This window comes from Rhinoderma darwinii, chromosome 1 (genome assembly GCF_050947455.1).
Source record: "Rhinoderma darwinii isolate aRhiDar2 chromosome 1, aRhiDar2.hap1, whole genome shotgun sequence".
Lineage (NCBI taxonomy): Eukaryota > Metazoa > Chordata > Amphibia > Anura > Rhinodermatidae > Rhinoderma > Rhinoderma darwinii.
The window spans coordinates 369548666-369576022 of NC_134687.1; the positions used below are offsets into that span (position 1 = coordinate 369548666).

A 27357-nucleotide genomic window follows, 5' to 3' on the forward strand; every position below is an offset into this window, starting at 1 on the left:
CACATACGCAACCACTGTATACAAGGCTCACGTATACTGTATAGACATCTTACTATAATGCCCCTAAACTTCCTAAAGTCATCTAATACTGGGGTGGGTTTGATGAATTATTTTTATTTTTATTTATATATAGAGGGTGCCATGAACATCTCAATCAGATATATATGAAAATTAACCAAGTATAATAATATGAGGATTATCTATTTATAGTGAAGTTAAAGGGTAAGTTCACACAGCTTTTTTTGAAAAGTCCTTCAGGAATTTTGAGGCAGATTTTGAATTGACAGCGGTTTTTGATGCATTCTTTTCCACATTTGCTTTGGGCAGTTTTTGCCTGCAGCCATTGAATCTAATGCAAAAACCACAGGCAAAAAAAGCCACAAAAAACACCCCAGTTGATTGACGGGTCTGTTTGTCCATATATGGACAGTGACATGGGCAGAAGTGCTGGAGTCCCCAGGCAGAGCATCAGCTGGTGCTTTGCTCGGGGACTCCAGTACTGCTGCCGACGTCATTGTCCATATATGGACAGTGACGTTGGCAGAAGTGCTGTAGTCCCTAGGCAGAGCATCAGCTGATGCTCTGCTCGGGAACTCCAGCGATAGGAAACCCCTGAATTGACCAAATATGGACGTCGGGAGCAGTGCTGGGGTCCCGAGCAAAGCGCTAGCTGATGCTCTGCTCAGGAATCAAGAAATAGGAAATGTGACAGCCCCTTGCGGTCATGTTCACGAACAGCACATGAAGCAAGCCCTCTGTCACGTGGGGCCATGTTGGAGCGTCATCATTATTAGAAAAGCTCCAGCACTTCCGGGAACAATTCACGAGCTTTGAACTGCACCATTTAGTACATAATTTTAAATTGAAGTATATTAGTAAGTTACTTCGTTTCACATAAATATATTATTGCAATGCAATTTTTGGTCCCCGGATAACCCCTTTAATATCTTTAACCCCTTAAGGACTGGCCTATCTTGGGCCTTGGAAGGGTATTACAGTTGTAGCAAGTTGTCGCCTATCCACATAACAGGTGATAATGTTGGATGGGTGGGGGTCCTCTGTTCCCCTGAGCCGCAAGTCCATTTGCCATGAGGAGTTAAATGGAGTGTGGTCGAGCATGCGCCCAGCCGCTCCATTTAAAGTTTACGGCAGTGATGGAAACTGCCGAGCACAGACGGTACCCCCTCCGGCAGTCAAACATCTTATCTAACACCTTATAGACCACGGCATCTATGGAGTAAAACGGGCCGGATCACAGTTATCAACAATCCGGCAGTAGCGGCAGGAGCAGGGCTGTGTATAACAGCTACGCTCTTTTCGCTAATCATGTAGGTACAATGGCAATACTCACAAGATCATTGTGATGGATATATCCGTCACAGAGAGGCAGCCAGCACTTGTCTGTCACGGATATATCCGTCACAGGTCGGTAAAGGAATAAACATAAAAAAACAAGCATTTTGGATGAATGGGAATCCAAAATGTAAGCAATTAATATGTTAAGACTGATTGTATGGTATAGCTTAAGGGAAATTCTCTATATTAATTACATTTACAATACATGATCTGAGGTGGGTCAGATCATGCAGTTATGATGTTGACCGTGGTTGCCCACATCACATATATGAAGGAGGCTAAACAAGGCTGCTTGCCACTTTCCTTCACACCACAGAGCAGTGAGGAGGTAATTAGATCACATAGACAATGTGAAGGGTAGACCCAGACTTGGAGAAGTCTGAATTTGGAGCTTTCAGAAAAGGGTCTACCAGAAAAAAAGGCATTTACAGGCTAGTTTATTTATTTACCAATAGATTAAAAAAGATCTGCAATCACACATTGAGTTTTTTGACATTGAAACCGCGGCAAAAAACTGCTGAAATTGCCTTCCATTGATTTCAATGGGTGGTGGAGGCGTTTTTCCCCGCAAACGGAATAAAACGCTCGCGGGAAAAGAAGCGACATGCCCTATCTTGAGGCATTTTCCGCCTAAAAAACCCCATTGAATTCAATGGGAGACGGGAAAAACGCCGCAAACGGTGCAGCGTTTTTTTTTACGCATTTTATGTAAAAAAAACTCTGCGGTTTTTTCCTTTGCCTGTTGAAGAGGTAAAAGAAAAAAACGCTGCAAAAAAACGTGGCAAAATTTGCGACAACAAAAACCTGTGGCGCAAAACCACTTAAATAAAATGGAGCTGATTTTTCCAGGCAGCATTTTCTGCCTGCAAAAAACTCTGTGTGAACAAGGCCTTACAAATACACTACATAGTCATAATTATTTTCATGTAACACAACAGGACTTACCACTTAATTTGACCTCAGGATAAGATGGGTTTTCCTCGAAAGTGAAGATGGGTTGGACACAAGCAGGTGTGGCCATGCTCTGCCCCATATATGAAGGGTAGTAAGAGTGCATCATGTACTGGGAGCCTGTGCTGTGTCCTGGAAGATGATTATCACTGCTTTTAATCTACAAAAAGACAAAACAGTAAGCTGGTTGTTGCCAAGTACAATTAAAAAAAAACAAAAAACCAAACAGACAAAATGAAGCCATCAGGACAGCCCCTTAGTCGTCAGTTGCTATAGCCAGGGGACACGACGGCAGCCACGTTTCTACTGCAGTAGCCACTGCAGGATAAAATGTTGTATTACATGGTGTTTAACCGGTTAAGGACTAGGCTGTTTTACAGCTAAATGACCAGAGCAAATTTCACAATTTTGCTATGCGCTTCTTTACATGACTATAACTCAGCAGGTGAATAAAGTTCATCTTTGAATTTTACACTCTTTTTAAAGGACAGATAGGGCTTTGTTTTAGTGGCATTTGTCAGTATATATCATTTTTTTTTTTTTCACTAAAGTGGGCAAAATTGGAAAAAAATGCAAGAATTTAACAATTGCGTCGGTTTATGCTAGCATTTTTCACACACGGTATGAACCACGGCCAAAATTAATCTCCTTTCACATTCTTCCACTTCTCCCGTGCATGGGGATACCAAATATGTGAGCCTTATTCACTGTGCGGGCATGTGCCAGGGCTTGGCATAAAAGGAGGCTTTTTGGCCTTTTCGGTCCAGGAATTTTGCATTTGATTTTATAGCCGCATACTGTTTTCTGGGGGGCCTAATGCTGCTGAAACATTAGAAACACCCCATAAATGACTTCATTCACACAAGTAGACCCCACAAGGTTTCCTTCAAGGGGTTTATCATATTTTTAGCAAGTCCAGTTATCTTCTGAAAGTTTCTTGAATAAGATGGAACAAAATAAAATCAGCACTTTTTTAGCAAATGCGTCAGTTTAGGCTAGTATTTTTCACACACGGTATAGACCACGGACAAAATTCATCTCCTTTCACGTTCTTCCACTTCTCCCGTGCATGGGGATACCAAATATGTGTGCCTTATTCACTGTGCGGGCATGTGCCAGGGCTTGGCATAAAAGGAGGCTTTTTGGCCTTTTCGGTCCAGGAATTTTGCATTTGATTTTAGAGCCGCATACTGTTTTCTGGGGGGTGTAATGCTGCTGAAACATTAGAATCACCCCATAAATGACTTCATTCGCACAAGTAGACCCCACAAGGTTTCCTTCAAGGGGTTTATCATATTTTTAGCAAGTCCAGTTTTCTTCTGAAAGTTTCTTGAATAAGATGGAACAAAATAAAATCAGCACTTTTTTAGCAAATGCGTCAGTTTAGGCTAGTATTTTTCACACACGGTATAGACCACGGCCAAAATTCATCTCCTTTCACGTTCTTCCACTTCTCCCGTGCATGGGGATACCAAATATGTGTGCCTTATTCGCTGTGCGGGCATGTGCCAGGGCTTGGCATAAAAGGAGGCTTTTTGGCATTTTCGGTCCAGGAATTTTGCATTTGATTTTAGAGCCGCATACTGTTTTCTGGGGGGCCTAATGCTGCTGAAACATTAGAAACACCCCATAAATGACTTCATTCACACAAGTAGACCCCACAAGGTTTCCTTCAAGGGGTTTATCATATTTTTAGCAAGTCCAGTTATCTTCTGAAAGTTTCTTGAATAAGATGGAACAAAATAAAATCAGCACTTTTTTAGCAAATGCGTCAGTTTAGGCTAGTATTTTTCACACACGGTATAGACCACGGACAAAATTCATCTCCTTTCACGTTCTTCCACTTCTCCCGTGCATGGGGATACCAAATATGTGTGCCTTATTCACTGTGCGGGCATGTGCCAGGGCTTGGCATAAAAGGAGGCTTTTTGGCCTTTTCGGTCCAGGAATTTTGCATTTGATTTTAGAGCCGCATACTGTTTTCTGGGGGGCCTAATGCTGCTGAAACATTAGAATCACCCCATAAATGACTTCATTCGCACAAGTAGACCCCACAAGGTTTCCTTCAAGGGGTTTATCATATTTTTAGCAAGTCCAGTTTTCTTCTGAAAGTTTCTTGAATAAGATGGAACAAAATAAAATCAGCACTTTTTTAGCAAATGCGTCAGTTTAGGCTAGTATTTTTCACACACGGTATAGACCACGGCCAAAATTCATCTCCTTTCACGTTCTTCCACTTCTCCCGTGCATGGGGATACCAAATATGTGTGCCTTATTCAATGGGGGGGCATGTGCCAGGGCTTGGCATAAAAGGAGGCTTTTTGGCCTTTTCGGTCTAGGAATTTTGCATTTGATTTTAGAGCCGCATACTGTTTTCTGGGGGGCCTAATGCTGCTGAAACATTAGAATCACCCCATAAATGACTTAATTCACACAAGTAGACCCCACAAGGTTTCCTTCAAGGGGTTTATCATATTTTTAGACAGTCCAGTTTTCTTCTGAAAGTTTCTTGAATAAGATGGAACAAAATAAAATTACCTTTTTTTTTAAACAATTGCGCCAGTTTATGCTAGCTTTTTCACACACAAAATGGACCACGGACAAAATTCATCGCATTTCACATTCTTCCACTTCTCCCGTGCATGGGGATACCAAATATGTGTGCTTTATTCACGGGCATGTGCCAGGGCTTGGCATAAAAGGAGGCTTTTTGGCCTTTTCGGTCCAGGAATTCTGCACTTGATTTTATAGCAGCATACTGTTTTCTGGGGGGCCTAATGCTGCTGAAACATTAGAAACACCCCATAAATGACTTCATTCACACAAGTAGACCCCACAAGGTTTCCTTCAAGGGGTTTATCATATTTTTAGACAGTCCCGTTTTCTTCTGAAAGTTTCTTGAATAAGATGGATCAAAATAAAATTAGCAATTTTTTAGCAAATGCGTCAGTTTATACCAGCATTTTTCACACACGGTATAGACCACGGTCAAAATTAATCTCCGTTCACATTCTGCCACTTCTCCCGTGCATGGGGATACCAAATATGTGGCCTTATTTATCACATAGAGATGTAGGAGGGCGGACGATAGAAGAAGATTATTTCACAAATCGCTTTTTTTCAAAGCTGGTTTTACAAAACTCAACAGAGTTTCTATAACACTTCCAAAATATCTGCTCTTGAAGCAGAAATCCCAAAATATTCATCTAGCGGTATAATGGGAATTTATTTTTTGGGGTTTTCTAAAATAAGAAATTTCAGGTTAATGCAAATGGAGCTCTCCAGCAGATGAACTTTAGAAAACATGCAAACATGACATCCACCCCCCACCCATTCCCTCCCTCACCCTTGGAGTAAAATCAGGGGAAAAATAAAAACGTAATGTAGGGCAAATATATTTTCAACAAATTAACTAAAATCTAATAATTCAGAACAGTGTGGTATTTTTTAAAACATGGCTCAATGCACAGGCCTGGTTGCGAGGGACATGAGGGACAGAAATATCGGGAATCTTTGCGGTGCCCGTCTTTTCTGCAGACGCGGCACTTTTTCTGGGGGTTGCTTCTGGTTGCTGTTGGGGGAATCCGACTGACGAAGTGTCTTTCAGTCAGTCGCGTGACATCCTCAGACTGGGGGCATTCTCGGGTGTCCTGAACATCAAAAATGAGGCCTTCAATAATTTTCTCCTGGAAATCCAGGTATGTGTCTCTGCCTCTGTTTTTTTTATAGAGCACAAATGAGTTGTGGATGGCCACCTGTAACAAATAAATGGCCACCTTTTTGTACCAGGTTTTAGTTTTGCGTTTTACTAAATAGGGCTGTAAAACCTGGTCGCTTAAATCCACCCCCCCCATGTACTTGTTATATTCGGACACGCTCACTGGTTTGTGCTTGTCCGATGTTGCCCCTCTTTCCCTCACTGCCACTGTTCCTGCGGTATGAATCGTGCTTAGCACATACACATCTTTGCGATCCCTGAACTTGACCGCCAGCAATTCCTCAGATGCATAAGCACAGGAGTCCCCCTTTACCATGCGCTTCCCCACTAATTGCTGTGGAAAACCAATTCTGTTTTTGCGCATGGTACCACATGCCCCAGTCCTTGCAGCATGCAAATGCCTAAACAGGGGCACACTGGAATAAAAATTATCACAGTACAGGTGGTTCCCCTTGTGAAGCAGAGGCTGCATTATCTCCCACACGATCTTACTGCTGGTGGAAAGATCAGGGGGGCATCCAGGAACATTTATTGTGCGGTCCCGCCCTTCATAAATCCTGAAGGCGGTGGTATATCCTGACCCGCTTTCACACAATTTGTAGAGCTTAACGCCATATCTTGCCCTTTTTGAAGGTAGATATTGGCGAAAGCTAAGTCTGCCATGGAAGTTGAGGAGGGATTCGTCCACACTTACATTCTGCTCAGGGGTGTAGAGTTGCAGAAATAAATTATTCAGGGAATTTATTAGCGGTCTTATTTTGAACAACCGATCCCGGTTTGCATCGGTACTTGGGGGGGCCTGTGCGTTGTCATTGAAGTGGAGGAACCTCATTATTGTCTCATAACGAGACCTGGGCATTACTGCAGAATATACTGGGGTGGCTTGGGCGGGTCTTGTTGACCAGTAAGACCTAATGGAGGGCTTTTTGACAATACCCATATTTAGGGTGAGCCCCAAAAAATTTTTTAATTCCTGCAAATTGGTGGGCGTCCAATCTCTGGCATGGGTGGATGAAGGTTTCTGCCTTATATATTGCGTGGCATATAAATTTGTTTCGTGGACAATCTGATTTAGGATGTCGTCCGTTATAAATAAATGGAAGTAATCCATTTGGACAAAATTTGTATTGTCCACGGTTATGCCAGGAGTGGCCGTAAATCCGTGGATTCTAGGCCCAAAAGATGGGGCAGGTGCCCATACAAGAGCCTGGACTGGAGGGACCAGGCTGTCCCGTGCTACAGCGCTACTTGGCCCTGCACTTTCATGTTCTGCAGTTTCGACTGCATCAGGGACAACGTCCCCTGAAGATGAACCTGAAGTGACGCTGTCATCGTCACTACCTAAAACAGGTTCCATCTCGGACGCCATCTCTGATGCGGTCTCCGACTCAGACCACAGCATGGCGTATGCCTCCTCGGCGCTAAACAACTTCCTCGCCATAACGTAACTAACACTAACTAAACAAATTTTTTTTTTTTTTTTTTTTTTTTATAAAACACACAAACTAACTGCTATATATATCTACACTACCGCTAACAAAAAAATAAACCGCTATTGCTATATATATTATATATATGTGGATATATATATAATTATATACTCCCTACCTGCCTATTCTAATAGAATAAAAGAAAGAAAGGTAGATAGATAGAAAAAAAGATAGATGGATAGATAGATTGTATAGATAGATAGAAATCTATCTATACAGAGAATGTTTTAGTGTAACTGTATTTTTTTTCACTGTATTCTTCTGGCAGCAATTCTCCCGAGTCTCTTCTTCTCCTCAAACTGAAACAATGTTTGAGGAGAAGAAAAGAGGCAGGAGATTTACTGCCAGAAAAGTCAAAATAAAACAAATGTGGTCGCTGTGATAGGTTTTCACAGCGACCACATGATCAGGGACCATCAGATTGGTCCCTGATACTCTGCCCAGTGCCCAGAGCTGTTGGTAACAGCGAGGGCACAGGGCTGTGTGCACGCGATCGCGTGCACACTGTTTTCTATGCAGAAATGCATGTGATCGCTGTGATTGGTTGTCACAGCGATCACATGTTCAGGGGCCAAAAGATTGACCCCTGACATTCTGCCCAGTGCCCATGGCTGTTAGCAACAGCCAGGGCATAGAGCTGTGTGCACGCGATCGCGCGTGCACAGTCTCTGAAGTGCGGCCGTATATATACTATACGCCGGACTTTAGAGACCCTGGCCGCTGGCCGTATATTTACGGCCAGCGGTCGGGAACCTGTTAAGTGAATTGGCAGCAATATAAGGCTTGGTTAACATCACATTTTTTGGCCTGACGTATACATTAAACGTAGGCTGTTACAGATGACTAACAGTGGCATCCGTCACCCATAGGCTGCGTTTTACGGATACATCATGAACTCTTATGACCCTTTTCATGAGTTATCCATTAAACGGATACAAGTAAAGCCTATGGGTGACAGATGCCACTGTTAGGCATCCGTTTGAAGCTTCTGTCACCCAAAGGTTATAATGGCATCCGTTTAACAGATACAATGGAGCCCTATGATGATGTGAAGAGTCAAACACCATAAGGTCACATTCAGACGTGGCGGAATTGCTGTTGAATTCCGCTGCGGACAGTCCGCAGTAGAATTCTGCAGCAGCCGTTTTTTACATTTGATTCTATACATTTTTAGGAAAGTTAGTTCAGACGTTGCAGAAAATAACTGTGCGGAAATCAGGCTGCGGTGCAGAATTTTCCCTCTGCAGCATGCACATGACGTTGCGGAGAAGCAGTGGAATTTCACTACGGATTTCAGCCTTTGCAATGCAAAAACTGAACTCTGTGGCAAGTCCGCTGTGTTTTCTGCAACGTCTGAATTACCTGTCAAATATGCAAATGTTGCTGTAGATTCGTTGCATAATTGCCCCGAATCTGCACCAACATTTGCAGCGGAAAAATTCTGCCACATCTGAACGTGGCCTTAGGCAGGATAACAATGTCATTGGAAACTTGATGCTGTTGCTCTAAGGGCATGACCACACATGGCGGAATTCCTCCGCAACTGTCCGCATCAATGCCGCACCTAATCCGGGTTGCGGATTACGGCTGCGGATCTGCACAAAATGTGCAGAAAATTGATGCGGACTAGCTGCTGCGGACTGCGGGAAAAGTGCTTCCCTTCTCCCTATCAGTGCAGGATAGAGAGAAGGGACAGCACTTTCCCTAGTGAAAGTAAAAGAAATTCATACTTACCGCCCGTTGTCTTTATGACGCGTCCCTCCTTCGGCATCCAGCCCGACCTCCCTGGATGACGCGCCAGTCCATGTGACCGCTGCAGCCTGTGCTTGGCCTGTGATTGGCTGCAGCCGTCACTTACACTGAAACGTCATCCTGGGAGGCCGGACTGGAGACAGAAACAGGGAGTTCTCGGTAAGTATGAACTTATATGTTTTTTTACAGATACATGTATATTGAGATCGGTAGTCACTGTCCCGGGTGCAGAAACAGTTACTGCCGATCGCTTAACTCTTTCAGCACCCTGGACAGTGACTATTTACTGACGTCTCCTAGCAACGCTCCCGTCATTACGGGAGCCCCATTGACTTCCTCAGTCTGGCTGTAGACCTAGAAATACATAGGTCCAGCCAGAATGAAGAAATGTCAAGTAAAAAAAGCAAGACGCATCCGCAGCACACATGACATGTGCATGACAGCTGCGGACTTCATTGCGGAACTTTGAATCTCCATTGAAGTCAATGGAGAAATTCCGCCATGAGTCCGCCACTGCTCCGCAACAGACAGAGCATGCTGCGGACACCAAATTCCGCTCCGCAGCCTATGCTCCGCAGCGGAATTGTACGCATCGTGTAAACGAACACTGCTAAATTAAAGTGAAAGTCAATGTAGAAACGGCTCCGCTGCGGATTAACGCTGCGGAGTGTCCGCAGCGGAATTTAAGTGCAATTCCGCCATGTGTGAACCCGCCCTAACTGTTTTAGTTGTTTTCTATTGATGTATGTAAAATTTGTTATTATTAACCTAATAATAAAGAAATACTGGCACTTGGAGTGAATGCTTATACTGGCTTCTAAAGTCTAAAATAATTCGTCCTCCGCTGGTACTGTTCAAAGGCTGTAGTAACTTGACATTGCCATTCATGAATTCTAGGAAAGCTTGGTTCACATGCAACTTGACAGAAGAGAACAACTCACAAACACATATTCACCGTTGATCTTTTAGTAGAAACATTCAAAAAGGAGATGCAGGTTATGCTATCCACTACTTTGCTATAATTTGTCTTATATGTTCATGAATTATGAAATACATAGAAAACATAAATAAACAGATACAGGGATGTAATAGATATTTTCACAGACTATAAGCTATATGGAAACTCCGGTAGATTATTCTAAAACTCAAGCACGTACTGTGGTAGAAAAAAGCCGAGCGCAGACGAGACACTGGCTTGAATCATTGCAGATGCCGGCATTGCTGTGAGAGGAAACATCTATATCTGTCCGTGTTGATAGACATACTTAATTAACCTCTGCTATTCTGTTCCAAGCTACTGTTTAAGACAAAGTCACTGACCCATAAACAATATGTTGCCATCAGAATCTCAAACTGCTGTGACACTAGAGAGATATAGCCCTATCAGCACTATCGAGTAAAAAAAAAAATCTTTTATATTACCTGCAGAGAGAATTATGGCTTCTATTCATGTCACACTTGAGCTGCCAGACACTATGATACTTTTTAGCATAAATCTGCAGGGTGGAAGATGTAATAATACAGATTCTATGACTCATAGACAAGAGAAACATTCATCCAGACAGAACAAACTGTATACCCTCTCCCTTTATTTTATTACAGACACAAGAGATGAGATATATTCTTAGGATCTGCAAAAAATAGCATGTAATACAAATCAGCTCCTCAATGTCCAGCGGTGGCTTAAAACTTAAATACTTACACACCCTCTAAAATAACATTTCCCATCAATTTGACTATGTCATTTTTGCTCTTTATACAAATTGCCACTAAATACTTGTGTGTGGTTACTTTTACATAAACAACACAATGCCAGGAAATTGCCAGTCCAGTCAGACGCCACTGATTATAAACAGAGACCACGACGCGAGTGTGAACACAGCCTTTTAGGCCACATGCGCTCAACTAATTTTTCCTGAGGAAAAATCAGAAGTGGAATTGACAGATAATTTCAGGCAGAAATCCGAGGCTGACTTTGCAGTATAACCAGTCACGTTTCTAAAACGCAGATTAGCTCCATTTAATGGGAATAATCTGCGTTCGACTACCTGGCGAAAACCACGTTAAGAAGTGACATGTCACTTCTTTTTTTATCAGCAACGTTGTTTGCAGTTCCGTCTGCTAAACATTCCACCCCATCTTAACAATGGGGCGGTTTCACATTGCAGACAATGGGAGAATTTTTACAAGCGTTTTTCAAACTTATTCTAGAATAAAAAAAGTGTCGGAATCATTGTGAAAATACCACCATGTGAACAGGGCCTAACAGGGACGTTAGTTTTGGCTGTTGTTTTAGACTGTACAACCAAGAACTAATTGATTCAGCTCCTGGCTCCACCACTAGATACAACATGTGCCTCTGAGGATCCTTTCATCTCCAGTGTGATGTTTAGACTATGGAAATTGCCTTGGAATATGTCATAGAAATATTATTAAACATTTTGAAAATAAAAACCCGCTCAGTTTGGGACCCTCCCTATGAGAAAAAAACAAAGAGCCGTTCACTGCGGCCCCAGTCTGTCCATGTATTATATAATTGCCCATTCATACATTTCCTCAGAAATGCAGGGGAAATGTATGGCCAGATTCAGCTTCCCCGGCAATAAGAGCTAATCACTGGGGGTCAGAACAGTCAGGCTGGCTGCTAGTGAGGCAACCCCTTTAATAACTGATTATGAGTGCAGTTTTAAAATGGACCACGGGAAGATCCCAGCTGACCTGAAAGATCTCTTTAAACTAAACTTCCCTCCTAACCTTGTTGACATCCGGAGAGATTGTACCAGATGGTCGAAAGGCACATTCACATGGATGGGTCGCTGTACCATTTGTAAAATGAATGTATTTCCGCAAAACCTATACTTGTTCCAGGCTCTCCCAATTGCCGAACCAATGTCATTTTTCAAAATGGTTAACTCACTCCAAATTTCATTCATATGGGCAGGCAAACCACCCAGACTTAAACTTACGTTACTGTGTAGACCCAGAGAAACCGGTAGCTTAGCCCTTCCTGTCATTAGATCCTACTATATTGCCTCACACCTCTCCAGGGTAGTCGATTGGTGCAGGCACTCGTCTATAAAACCTTGGATAACTCTGGAACAAAGTTTCACCAATATCTCAGTTTCCGCTGCCTCTTGGCTAGAAGCGGAGCACTCATGAAATCTTTACGTCAACATCCCACCAATGGCCTCACCCTCACGTGCTGCACGTCCTCTTTGATGAGAACATCTCTACTCCTAACTCAGTCTCCTATGTTTCCTATCTTAGGTAATCCACTCTTTCCACTAGGCTTAGATGATCTAATCTTCCGATCATGGTCAACTACTGGTAAATTTAGGGTTTCTCATTTCACCCCTGCCTCAAACTGGCTCTCTCTTTCTGATCTATCCCGTTTATCGGATCCTAAACCGTTGGGGCTATGGAGAACCCTGCAGCTTAGACATTTCTGTACCTTTATCTCAATTCCTTCTGCCTATCAAAACGCTAAGACACCACTATAGGAATTATGCTCCGGATCTGGCCCGGTTCGCCATACCTTGTCTGCGATCTACACTCTCCTGCAAAACCCCTCCAATTCATTCCCTCCTACTTATCTAACACAATGGGAAGCAGACTTGAACATGTCTCTCTCCCTCTCAACAGACACGTATCCTCACATTGGCCCACAAGACATCTATTAGTTCTCGTTATCAAGAGTCTAGCTATAAACTTCTTTCTCGCTGGTATAGAGTCCCGACACGTTTGAATAACATATTCCCTAATGCATCCACCCTTGGCTGTAGACGCGGCGTGGAGAATTGTACCCTCCGCCACACTTTCTGGTCCTGCAACCTTTTAACATCATACTGGATGATCCGGGATGTTACAGACACTGGAATAACCTTGGATTCGGTTCTCTTCCTTCTCCATCACTGCGATATTCCTGCCAAAATCTACAAGCGTTCTCTGCTCCACTTTCTAGTGATGGCAGCTCGTTATTCCATCCCTCTAACCTCCCATTTTATCCCTCTGGTTTTCCAAAATCAACGACCTCATGCACATGGAAGATCTAACATCTTCTCTCAATACCTGGATGCCCTGGAGTTGGAAAAAATACAAAGAAGAGCAACGAAGCTAATAAGGGGCATGGAGAATCTAAGTTATGAGGAAAGATTAAAAGAACTAAACCTATTTAACCTTGAGAAAAGACGACTAAGGGGGGACATGATTAACTTATATAAATATATGAATGGCACATACAAAAAATATGGTGAAATCCTGTTCCATGTAAAACCCCCTCAAAAAACAACGGGGCACTCCCTCCGTCTGGAAAAAGAAAGGTTCAACCTGCAGAGGCGACAAGCCTTCTTTACTGTGAGAACGGTGAATTTATGGAATAGCCTACCGCAGGAGCTGGTCACAGCAGGGACAGTAGATGGCTTCAAAAAAGGCTTAGATAATTTCCCCTTTCCCATCCCTTGGTTGAACTTGATGGACATGTGTCTTTTTTCAACCGTACAAACTATGTAACTATGTAATACCTCACATGACAAATTCTGTCAAACATGGGCTCAATGGATAGTATTTCAAGACTCAAGTTTCCTATGGAGATATCCTCCGAGACTATAGCCTTGCTGTCCCTACCGCCTTAGAATGTTAAAAGAAAAGATCTGCAAATGGTCAAATTTTCAGGCACCCAGCGCCAACCAGTGGAATGTGGGAGGGGCATAAAAGTCAGATTGAAAGCAAAGTTTTTAAGCCACATGAAACCTCAAAAATCAGATCAAGTGGTATGGGATGATTATGCGATGCCTCCTCTTCGTTGACGTGCCAGTTATCGCCACTTGTCGCAAACGGAGAGGGACAGAATTTTGAACTGAGAGACCTTGGTTTATCACTCCGGTAGATCTAGGCTGAGATGTCAGCACTGTTCAACGTTACATGTCCCGGAGGTTGGTAGAAAAACAACGAACGGGAATGACAGCAGGGGGTGTAGAGGTGAACCTCTGCACGGATGTATCATCTAATGGGAAGAATGGCACATAGTGATCCATTCTGTACTGCAGGTAAAATTGGACGTCACATCCCAAGCCTAGGGCGACAACCAATGTCGACACAAACCATCAGAAGGCGTTTACACAACATTGGGCTATGAGCCAGACACCCAGCTACAGGTGTTGCATTGACCACACGCCACCGCTCTCAAAGGCTATCATGGTGCACAGTAAGCTGGCAATGGAGGCTGGAGTGGAGGTCTATCCTCTTCAGTGAGGATTCCCACTTTTGTCTCGGACGCAATGATAGCCGGAGACCACGAGGGCAATACCATCACACGGGTCACACTGGTCTTACTCCCGGGATTATGGTGCAGGTTGGCATAATGTACGGTAGCCTGACCCCTCTAGTCTTCATTTCAGGTACACTAACAGCTCGGCGTTACATTGATTTGGTCGTGGAACCAGTGGTATGGTCATTTCTCCAAAGTGTCCCAGAAGCCGTTTTTCAACAGGACATCGCCAGGCCACATGTTGCTTGTGCTACGGTGAGCAGCCTGCGTGGCCTAAACGTGCTACCATGGCCAACAGCATCTCCGGACTTGTCTCTCATCGAGAACCAACCCACAACAAATATGATCGACTAAGGCACAAATTCAGAGAAAGATGCAAACAATTCTTTATTGAGATAAAAAAATGAGACAAATAAAAATGGAAATAGGGGATGAGTCACACAGTAAAAAGGACGTCTAATCAATCAAGAATGTCAGGTATGGATATTGTGTCCACATGTAGGCAGTGTACATATATTATAGTAATGGAAATACGTGCATGTAATCACATAAGAAACTGTATCTAATGAAAAGCAGCACGAATTCAAGCAAGGTACATCAAATGACAACAGCACAATATCAAAAAAGTGAAACCAGGTACCGGTAGCTGTGGTGATTGTCAAGTAAGTATATAACGTCAGTAACAGTCACACATAGCTACACAGGAGGTATGAACCAAATTATGCAAAAAATGTGCTTGAAATCAGAGGATGACCAGCAAGAAGTGAGCACAATAAAGCTATGACTGCTACACAGGACAGAAAAGGTAAAGCAACATACCAGTGGACATGATGTAACCAGGGATTAGATGTCCCAACCCGACGCGCGTTTCGGCGATTGCCTTCGTCCGGGGTATATCTTGGTTACTATGTAGGATCCAAAATATAGTGCATCTAATATGGCTAGCAATGTTGCTTTACAGCTTATTTGGTGATACTCCTTAGCACTACTTTCCTATTGCATCCTATTTGTTGGTATTTTATCGGTTTTGTCTCTCATCGAGCACATCTGGGCTGCCATTGGTCGGCAATTGCAAAGGGAGCTGCCAGCAGCCAATCTTGTTGATTTGTGTGACCAAGTGCATTCAGCGTGGCATAAGATTCCTGAGACAACAATTAATAACCTCATTGATAGAATGCCAAGGGGTGTAAGAGCGTGTATTCCTGTGCGTGGAGCTCATACTCAATACTGAATAAATCTAGATTGAAATATTGGAATATTTTGTTTACATTTTTTTATCATTTGCATATCATTAACATGTCTATGGATCCAAAGATTTGCACAATTCCAAAAATTTCCTTCTTGGTGTTGCAATTTCAATGTTGAGGAGTGTATTTTACTCTTCTTGACCTCTGGACTGCAAGCACAATATATTTTATGGACAACCCCTCTAAACTCCAACAGGCATTGCTTATATCACGCATTAACATACACAGTAAAAAAAAAATGATAGAAAAGGTCAGGACTATAATGACAAATGTCATGCAAATTCAACATTGGTGGCTCACTCAGGTAGTGAGCTAAAATTCATTTCATCAAACCCCGAAGACAGGGAGCAATATAGTGTTATATTCCTGACCATGAATTTGGAATAAACATTATCACAAATGGTTTGTCTTATAAATCCTCTACAATGAAGTGTGTTTTAGACAAGCGAGTGCAATAAATCATTTCAGGATTATCAATCTCATTTTTAGTGAGCATACATAACAGATTTGTCTTTTTGACATTAAATAGCAGTAACTTCTTTTTTTTTCTAAGAAATGAAAGAAGGTAAAATAAATATACTAAAGAAGCAAGTAGCATGCCTAGAAATCTGATAAGACCACTGTAACTTGAAAATCTGTTGATATGTCACTCGAGTATGGGGCAGATTTATTTAATGATGTTTTATTTGTAGACAAGAAGGGCAGAAGATGCACCAAATTTAAAGGCTATGTACTCCTTTGAAAGGCAATTTTTTTTAATAAAAAGGTGTATCACTGTGTTTTGTGTAAATACTTATTAAAAATAATTGTAACTTTTTTAGATACAGCTGCTCTGTATTCACTATACAGAGCAGCTGTATCTAGCGCTATTCACTGACTCTGTCAGTCCCGCGGACCTGATGGTTTCAGTGACAGCGGGTCCTGCGTGTCGCACCTGTAAACTATCACATCTAAATTATGAACTTAGATGTAATAGATTACAGGTGAATACCAGCTGTCACTGAAGCCGTCAGGTCCGCGGGACTGATGCTTTCAGTGAATAGTGCTAGATACAGCTGCTCTGTATAGAGCAGCTGTATCTAAAAAAGTAAAAATAATTTTTAATAAAAAGTATTTATAAAGTTACACAAAACACCCTGATACACCTTTTATTTTTTTTTAAATTGCCTTTCAAAGTTTACATAGCCTTTAACACTGTGGTGCATGATGTCTGATAGATTTTGCCACAAGGGGGCTTGACAGTAAGAATTAAAAATTTCCGGCTCTTCCTACAGGATATACCCCACCTACAGACACTGAGCTAATTTAGTCTGTCCCTAAGCAGGAAAAGCAGAAACAAGGTAAGTAAATGTAAATCAAAACTATACAAAAGAAACCCTGCAAATGACAACTCAGAAAAAACCTTGAACAAAAAAATTAATGGGAGCCATGTCCCCCAATGAACTGGACAAGAAAAGGATTTTACGGTGAGTACTAAAAAAAAAATCTTGTTTTCTTGTTCGTTACATTGGACGACACAGACCGTGGGACATGCTAAAGTAGTCCACAGGGGCGGGAACAGAAGAATGTGGCTACCTAATTCACAGATGCCTACAACACGTTGTGTTAAAGGGAAGCGTCTGCAGAAGCAAAGATATGCACCTGATAGAACATGAGAAAAAAGGGTGAAAGGAAGACCATGTAGCCGCCTTGCATACCTGAAGAGCAAAAGCTTGATTGTGCACAGCCCAGGAAGCCCCAACCACTCTGGTAGAGTGGGCCGTGACCCGAGAAGGGGGTACTTTACCTTGAACCCGGTAAGCCTCACAAAAGAGCCATCCGAATCCATCGAAAAATAGTGGCCTTAGAGGCCACCAACCCCTTTCTGCACACTCCGGGATGATAAACAAGGAATCCGACCTCTGGAAGGAATAAGTTATAGAAATAAAAGCCTGCAAAGTGTGGACAGCATTCCGATTGTGGGGAGGAGGCTCCCTTGGATGACTGGGAAACGTACAAGAGGGTGCCAGAACGATGTCTTCATGCAGATGAAAGGCCAAGACGACCTAAGGCAAAAAAAAAAAAAAAAGGGTACCAAACGGAGTACTGCCTTAACCTAATGAAGAGTCGCCAGTTCAGAGACCCTCCAGATGAAAGCCACCGCCACTAGGAAAACCACCTTCCACTAAAGAAGGCGAAGGGACACCGCACACAAAGGTTCATATGGAGCAGATTGCAAAACCTCCAAGACCAATTTGAGATCCCATAAAGAAATTAGGTGATAAGAGGGAATTGCGTGAATAACCCCCTGAATAAATGTCTTGACGTCAGAGTTGGAGGCCAACAGGCGAATGAACAAAATGGAAAGTGCAGACACCTGTCCCATAAGGAAGCTAAAGGCCAAACCCTGATTTAGGCCAACGCAAGGGAGGAATATTACGATCCTTACATGAACAAAAGTATGTCCTTCAGGTATGATGATAAATGTGCGCTTTCAAGCTTTGAGAATGGTAAAAATAAAGCATCTATCCTAATGAAGACAGTGCAGAGAAGATAGGTCACGCCCCGAACTTCCGCTATTGGTCGCTGGCGGTCATGTGCTTATGTTCAGCTAATCAGAGAATAGAGGCTGATTCCCCGTGAGGGGATAGTGAAAAGCTAGCTGCAACGCTATTGGATAAGCAGAGTTATATGCCTAGTTATATACACACTGCTGCAAGATGGTGCCGCCAGCTCTATCCGGCAGAAAACGCCACTACATATAGTATAAAGATAGCTCCACCGGATACAGGCCGGCTGGAAATGGCGCCTATTAAGAGTTAAGGGCCTGTGGAGTCCGAAAAAAGAAGCGGCCAGTGGGCTGCGTCCAGTGGATCCCAGGCAGTGTATTCGTACAGAGATGTACACAAGTGGAGGCCCAGGTGAAGTAGTGGGGGATGGATGGTTGCAACACTCACCCTCCATGTCTTCCTCTTCCGTGTCTTCATCCTCCATCTCCAAGATTTATGACCAGCAGGAGCTGTGGTTCACACCAGTACACTTTAGTAATGCGAGACACTAGTGGGAAAGATTGTGGGAGGTGCTTCTTAGGCTGGTGTGTGACAGAGGAACTGACACTCTTGTCCAACTTGTCTTCTAAGGCAGGGGGACATCGGTGCATTTGTAATATGACACCATGCACCTGCCTTGGAGGGAACAACAGGAAGACTTCTGTCCCAGCTAAAAAAATGGGAAAAACTATTAAAATAAATAAACTAACATAAAAAATGGTAAAGATTCTGCTGCAATAGCAGGAGTGCCTGCCTCCTACGGACACTAAGTTAAGATTGAATTAGATCAGTGTCTGTAGGTGGGATATATCACGTAGGAGGAGCCACAATTTAGAATTTTAAGTGTTAAGTCTCCTAGTGGCAACAGCATATACCCACGGTCTGTGTCCCCCAAATGCAACGAACGAGAAAACATTTTTTTGTTAGAAAAGTAGCAAAACATAAAGTTAACAGGAAATTGGTATCACCGTAATCTTATTGACCCGCAAAATGAAGTTAACACATCATTTTTAACGCACAGTGATCATCGTAAAAACACCCAACAATTTTTTTTATTTATTTTGCAGTACAATATATGGTACATTAAATAGAGCTATTAAAAACTACAACTCGTCCCGGCAAACAACAAGTCCTCATATGGCTATGTCAACAGAAAAATAAAAAGTTATGGCTTTTGGATTGTGAAAAGGAAAACATTAAAATGAAAGACAAAAAAATTGCTGTGGCGCCAAGGGGTTAACGGATCTGTCATGGCTCTTGTTAAAACAGAAGCCTTGACATCAGTAGGATCAATGCCTTATGCACACGACCGTGTGTGCAAGACGGGAAAGTCGGGTCCGTTATCACCTGTTAAAAAGAATGAGTCTGTTAAAAACTGCCTGAGTTGCACTAGGTCGTGTGCAACGGGCATTAGACTGCTTTCACACCATATTGTGAAATGTATACTTTTATTCATAATTTGTTTTTAAAAAGCAGACTCTGCTTAGCGAGTTATTATACGGTCACCTATTCATTTGGATTTATAACATATCCTTAGATTATACTATCAATATGTAAGCATTGCAGGACCGAAATCTGAAGGGCTCCCATCCCCGCTCAAGAAAAAAACAAGGGCCTGAAGGACACATGTAGGATATTACCGCACTCTGTGCCACTCTCAACCCTCACCTATCATACACTATCCCAAGGAAATGTCATTAGTGTATCTGTTTCAAAAGGAAGTTTGAAAGAAAGAAAGAAAGAAAGAAAGAAAGAAAGAAAGAAAGAAAGAACGAACGAACGAACGAACGAACGAACGAACGAACGAAAGAACGAACGAAAAGAAAGTGTTACAGGAGAATATTGTTCCCATCCAGACACTCTGTCTTATGACCACATAAAACATACCTAGTAAATAGATATAGTATATACTGATATTATTCAGTGGTGTTCACCCTTTGAGGTGGCAGTATGCTCTGAAGCCATTTGGTCATAGATTCTTATCTACTGCCTTCTTAGCATTACAATGGACCTCAGTAAAGGAAGGAGCCATTGTAAACTGGATGTAGAGGCAGCTGAGAATACTGGGATTAGATTTACCTATACTGTACAGATGCACATTGGAAGGTATATGGGTGGGTTTAAGGCGGAGTCAATGGAAAGGGTGGATTCAACTCAGGGATAGGAACACATAGGACATGTGAAGTTCTGGGTCTCTCTCTCTTTTCTTGCCAGCCCTGGACGATCAGCACTTAACATCAGGAGCAAGCTAAGTTATATCATATGTGTGCTTTCTGTGTATGTATATACAGTGAAGGAAATAAGTATTTGATCCCTTGCTGATTTTGTAAGTTTGCCCACTGTCAAAGTCATGAACAGTCTAGAATTTTTAGGCTAGGTTAATTTTACCAGTGAGAGATAGATTATATATAAAAAAAAAAAAAAGAAAATCACATAGTCAAAATTATATATATTTATTTGCATTGTGCACAGATAAATAAGTATTTGATCTCTTTGGCAAACAAGACTTAATACTTGGTGGCAAAACCCACAGCAGTCAGACTTTTTTTGTAGTTGATGATGAGGTTTGCACACGTTAGATGGAATTTTGGCCCACTCCTCTATGCAGATCATCTGTAAATCATTAAGATTTCGAGACTGTCGCTTGGCAACTCGGATCTTCAGCTCCCTCCATAAGTTTTCGATGGGATTAAAGTCTGGAGACTGGCTAGGCCACTCCATGACCTTAATGTGCTTCTTTTTGAGCCACTCCTTTGTTGCCTTGGCTGTATGTTTCGGGTCACTGTCGTGCTGGAAGACCCAGCCACGAGCCATTTTTAATGTCCTGGTGGAGGGAAGGAGGTTGTCACTCAGGATTTGACGGTACATGGCTCCATCCATTCTCCCATTGATGCGGTGAAGTAGTCCTGTGCCCTTAGTAGAGAAACACCCCCAAAACATAATGTTTCCACCTCCATGCTTGACAGTGGGGACGGTGTTCTTTGGGTCATAGGCAGCATTTCACTTCCTCCAAACACGGCGAGTTGAGTTAATGCCAAAGAGCTCAATTTTAGTCTCATCTGACCACAGCACCTTCTCCCAATCACTCTCAGAATCATCCAGATGTTCATTTGCAAACTTCAGACGGCCCTGTACATGTGCCTTCTTGAGCAGGGGGACCTTGCGGGCACTGCAGGATTTTAATCCATTACGGCGTAATGTGTTACCAATGGTTTTCTTGGTGACTGTGGTCCCAGCTGCCTTGAGATCATTAACAAGTTCCCCCCATGTAGTTTTCGGCTGAGCTTTCACCTTCCTCAGGATCAAGGATACCCCACGAGGTGAGATTTTGTATGGAGCCCCAGATCGATGTCGATTGACAGTCATTTTGTATGTCTTCCATTTTCTTACTATTGCACCAACAGTTGTCTCCTTCTCACCCAGCGTCTTACTTATGGTTTTGTAGCCCATTCCAGCCTTGTGCAGGTCTATGATCTTGTCCCTGACATCCTAAGAAAGCTCTTTGGTCTTGCCCATGTTGTAGAGGTTAGAGTCAGACTGATTAATTGAGTCTGTGGACAGGAGTCTTTTATACAGGTGACCATTTAAGACAGCTGTCTTTAATGCAGGCACCAAGTTGATTTGGAGCGTGTAACTGGTCTGGAGGAGGCTGAACTCTTAATGGTTGGTAGGGGATCAAATACTTATTTCTCTGTGCACAATGCAAATAAATATATATAATTTTGACTATGTGATTTTCTTTTTTTTTTTATATATATATATATAATCTATCTCTCACTGGTAAAATTAACCTAGCCTAAAAATTCTAGACTGTTCATGACTTTGACAGTGGGCAAACTTACAAAATCAGCAAGGGATCAAATACTTATTTCCTTCACTGCAAGTATAATACCATTACAGCAGACTTTATATGTGTACATAGAGATATTCTAGGAATATTATGTGGATTATAGATGAGTAGATTAAATATATATGCTGCTTATGCTTGAGTCTCTATATGTACATGTACTAATGGTCAGGCGCTATATGTGGCTTTGGTTACAGTTGTAGTACCAGGAGACCGTAAAGGATTGGGACCTGGATTTATATTATATATACACATTACAAGTCACATGTGCAAAATGCCCAGGGAAGGTAGGAAAAAAAGGCAGCTGTGTGTGGTTGTGTTGTCTATGTAATGTATTGTATCTTGATGTAATGTATATTGCTTTGTCACTTCTATGTTATGAGTAAAGTATTTTTATATATTTAAGTATGAGGGCTGTATGTTACTCCTGGTGTGTGTGAAGGACTAGAGTGTGTGCACATTGTGAACAATACAAGGTAAGCGGACTATAAAGGAAACAGAGGTAACGGACTAGGAACGGAGTAAAGGGAGATAATACAGATAGTCAAGTCTCCTATTTCAGAAAGAAAGAAAGAAAAAAAAAAAGGAGGGAAAGAAAGTAAGAAAATGGAATACAGAAAAAAAGAGAAAGAGAAAAAGAAAGAAAGTTAGTTCTCCCCACACTCAGATTTCATAGGTTTTTTTTCCCCGTCTTTTTCATAGTTCTGTCACATTACCCATATTTTGTAAAAAATGGTTATATTACATTTCCTTCTCGAATCCCTCTTGATTATATACAATTTTTTACAACGCATTGGAACAGACTTGCAAAGTGCACCAGATATCTGTCCCAAATTGTGCCATTAACGATGTGACATTATTGGTGTGAACCTATGCCAAGCATGAGTGGTGTAAGTTCTGTTTCACTTGATCTATCACCCTTATCCTTTTGTCAACCAACAACCCTTTTCTAGCCCAAGAAGAAAGTGAAGGTTCACAAAAATACCACAAGCTAGAGACTAATTAACATAAAATACAGTACCCTTTTAACCCCTTCCCGCTCTTTGACATATTATTCTGACATGATGAGCGCATCGTTCGCGCTCCATGATGGAATAGTATGTCACGGGAGGAACGGCCATTTCGGCCATCCTCCCGTCACATACAGGAGCTGTGACAACTGCTAACTCGTACAGGTGGTCCCCGCTGATTAACCCCATAGAAACCGCGTTCAATAGTGGTCGCGGCTTCTTCGGAGTTATACCACCATCAACGTCCCGAAACATGATCACGGGTGCCAATGGTTGCTATGGCAACCGGAGACCTAATAATGGCCTCCGGCTATGCCATCTACGGAGGCCTAGTTGGTCCTGACAAAGTCAGAGAGTACCTGACAGCTCTAATACACTGCACTAAGACTGTAGTGTAGTGTAGTAAATTTGCGATCAGGGCCTAATGCCTTCAAGTTCCCTAAAAAAAGAAAAATTAAGAAAATTTGAAAGTAATAAAAGTAAAAAGCCCACTTTTTTCCTTATCAGTCCTTTAGAAGGTTCCCGACCGCTGGCTGTGTTATTACGGCCAGCGGCCAGGGTCTCTGAAGTCTGCCGTATAGACTAATTACGGCGGCACTTCAGAGATTGTGCACGCGCGATCGCGTGCACACAGCCCTGTGCCCTGGCTGTTGCTAACAGCCATGGGCACTGGGCAGATTGTCAGGGGCCAATCTTTTGGTCCCTGAACATGTGATCGCTGTGACAATCAATCACAGCGATCACATGCATTTCTATGTAAAATACAGTGTGCACGCAATCGCGTGCACACAGCCCTGTGCCCACGATGTTACTAACAGCTGTGGGCACTGGGCAGAGTATCAGGGACCAATCTGATGGTCCCTGAACATGTGATCGCTGTGAAAACCTATCACAGCGATCACATTTGTTTTATTTTGACATTTCTGGCAGCAAATCTCCTGCCTCTTTTCTTCTCCTCAAACATTGTTTCAGTGTGAGGAGAAGAAGAGACTCGAGAGAATTGCTGCCAGAATAATACTGTGAAAAAAAAGTGTTACACTGTAAAACATTCTCTGCATTATACAATCTATCCATCTATCTTTTTTTCTATCTATCTACCTTTCTATCTTTTATTATATTAGAATAGGCAAGTAAGGAATATATAATTATATATATATCCACATACATATATATATATATATATATATATATATATATATATATAATATATATAGCAATAGCGGTTTATTTTTTTGTTAGCGGTAGTGTAGATATATACACTACCATTCAAAAGTTTGGGGTCACCCAGACAATTTTGTGGTTTCCATGAAAACTCACACTCCTATTTATCAAATGAGTTGCAAAATGACTAGAAAATATAGTCAAGACATTGACAAGGTTAGAAATAATGATTTTTATTTGAAATAATAATTTTCTCCTTCAAACTTTGCTTTCGTCAAAGAATGCTCCATTTGCAGCAATTACAGCATTGCAGACCTTTGGCATTCTAGCTGTTAATTTGCTGAGGTAATCGGGAGAAATTTCACCCCATGCTTCCAGAAGGCCCTCCCACAAGTTGGATTGGCTTGATGGGCACTTCTTGCGTACCATACGGTCAAGCTGCTCCCACAACAGCTCTATGGGGTTGAGATCTGGTGAATGCGCTGGCCACTCCATTACAGATAGAATACCAGCTGCCTGCTTCTTCCCTAAATAGTTCTTGCATAATTTGGAGGTGTGCTTTGGGTCATTGTCCTGTTGTAGGATGAAATTGGCTCCAATCAAGCGCTGTCCACAGGGTATGGCATGGCGTTGCAAAATGGAGTGATAGCCTTCCTTATTCAAAATCCCTTTTACCTTGTACAAATCTCCCACTTTACCAGCACCAAAGCAACCCCAGACCATCACATTACCTCCACCATGCTTGACAGATGGCGTCAGGCGCTCTTCCAGCATCTTTTCAGTTGTTCTGCCTCTCACAAATGTTCTTCTGTGTGATCCAAACACCTCAAACTTCGATTCGTCTGTGCATAACACTTTTTTCCAATCTTCCTCTGTCCAATGTCTGTGTGCTTTTGCCCATATTAATCTTTTCCTTTTATTAACCAGTCTCAGATATGGCTTTTTCTTTGCCACTCTGCCCTGAAGGCCAGCATCCCGGAGTCGCCTCTTCACTGTAGACGTTGACACTGGCGTTTTGCGGGTACTATTTAATGAAGCTGCCAGTTGAGGACCTGTGAGGCGTCTATTTCTTAAACTAGAGACTCTAATGTACTTGTCTTGTTGCTCAGTTGTGCAGCGGGGCCTCCCACTTCTCTTTCTACTCTGGTTAGAGCCTGTTTGTGCTGTCCTCTGAAGGAAGTAGTACACACCGTTGTAGGAAATCTTCAGTTTCTTGGCAATTTCTCGCATGGAATAGCCTTCATTTCTATGAACAAGAATAGACTGTCGAGTTTCACATGAAAGCTCCCTTTTTCTAGCCATTTTGAGAGTTTAATCGAACCCATAAATGTAATGCTCCAGATTCTCAACTAGCTCCAAGGAAGGTCAGTTTTATAGCTCCTCTAAACAGCAAAACTGTTTACAGCGATGCTAACATAATTGCACAAGGGTTTTCAAGTGTTTTCTAATCATCCATTTGCCTTCTAACACAGTTAGCAAACACAATGTACCATTAGAACACTGGAGTGATGGTTGCTGGAAATGGGCCTCTATACACCTATGTAGATATTGCATTAAAAACCAGACGTTTGCAGCTAGAATAGTCATTTAGCACATTAACAATGTATAGAGTGTATTTCTGATCAATTTAATGTTATCTTCATTAAAAAAACTGTGCTTTTCTTGCAAAAATAAGGAAATTTCTATGTGACCCTAAACTTTTGAACGGTAGTGTATATATATATATATATACACAGAGAAAGAAAAATTTGCAGCATCTGTGTTTTACATTTCGTCCGAGGATCAGGACGCTTTGCTGGGCACCCGTTCAAATAATTCTTTTGTGAGTGCTGCTGCTTTCTCCTTTCTATATATATATATATATATATATATATATATATATACATATATATACATATACACCAGTTAGTTTGTGTGTTTATACAAAAAAAAGTTTGTTTAGTTAGTGTTAGTGATGTTATGGCGAGGAAGTTATTTAGCGCTGAGGAGGCAAAAGCCATGCTATGGTCTGAGTCTGAGACCGCATCAGAGATGGCGTCAGAGTTGGAACCTGTTTTAGGTAGTGACGATGATAGTGTCACTTCAGGTTCATCTTCAGGGGACGTTGTCCCTGACGCAGTTGAAACTGCAGAACATGGAAGCGCAGGGCCTAGTAGCACGAGACAGCCTGGTCCCTCCAGTTCAGGCTCTTGTATGGGCACCTGCTTCATCTTTTGGGCCTAGAATCCACGGATTTACTGCCACTCCTGGCATAACCGTGGACAATACAAATTTTGTCCAAATGGAAAACTTCCATTTATTTATTACTGACGACATCCTAAATATGATTGTCCACGAAACAAATTTATATGCCGCTCAGTATATAAGGCAGAAACCTTCATCCACCCATGCCAGAGATTGGACGCCCACCAATTTGCAGGAATGAAAAAATTTTTGGGGGCTCACTCTAAATATGGGTATTGTCAAAAAGCCCTCCATTAGGTCTTACTGGTCAACAAGGCCCGTCCAAGCCACCCCAGTGTATTCTGCAGTAATGCCCAGGTCTCGTTATGAGACAATAATGAGCTTCCTCCACTTCAATGACAACGCACAGGGCCCCCCCAAGTACCGATGCAAACTGTGATCGGTTGTTCAAAATAAGACCGCTAATAAATTCCCTCAATAATTTATTCCTGCAACTTTACACCCCTGAGCAGAATGTAAGCGTGGACGAATCCCTCCTCAACTTCCATGGAAGACGTAGCTTTCGCCAATATCTACCTTCCAAAAGGGCAAGATATGGCGTTAAGCTTTACAAATTGTGTGAAAGCGGGTCAGGATATACCACCGCCTTCAGGATTTAGGAAGGGTGGGACCGCACAATAAATGTTCCTGGATGCCCCCCTGATCTTTCCACCAGCAGTAAGATCGTGTGGGAGATAATGCAGCCTCTGCTTCACAAGTGGTTCCACCTGTAGTGCGATAATTTTTATTCCAGTGTGCTCCTGTTAAGGCATTTGCGTGCTGCAAGGACTGGGGCATGTGGTACCGT

General features: G+C 42.3%; 1 protein-coding gene across 1 annotated transcript in view; it reads right to left on the bottom strand.

The window, feature by feature from the left end:
• DMRT1 (doublesex and mab-3 related transcription factor 1) overlaps nt 1–27357 on the bottom strand; it is a 157362-nt gene that overhangs the window by 57094 nt on the left and 72911 nt on the right. Inside the window, exon 5 of the mRNA XM_075827709.1 lies at nt 2302–2467. Within this exon, the coding sequence (XP_075683824.1) occupies nt 2302–2467 (166 nt within the window). The remainder of the gene's footprint in view (nt 1–2301; nt 2468–27357) is intronic.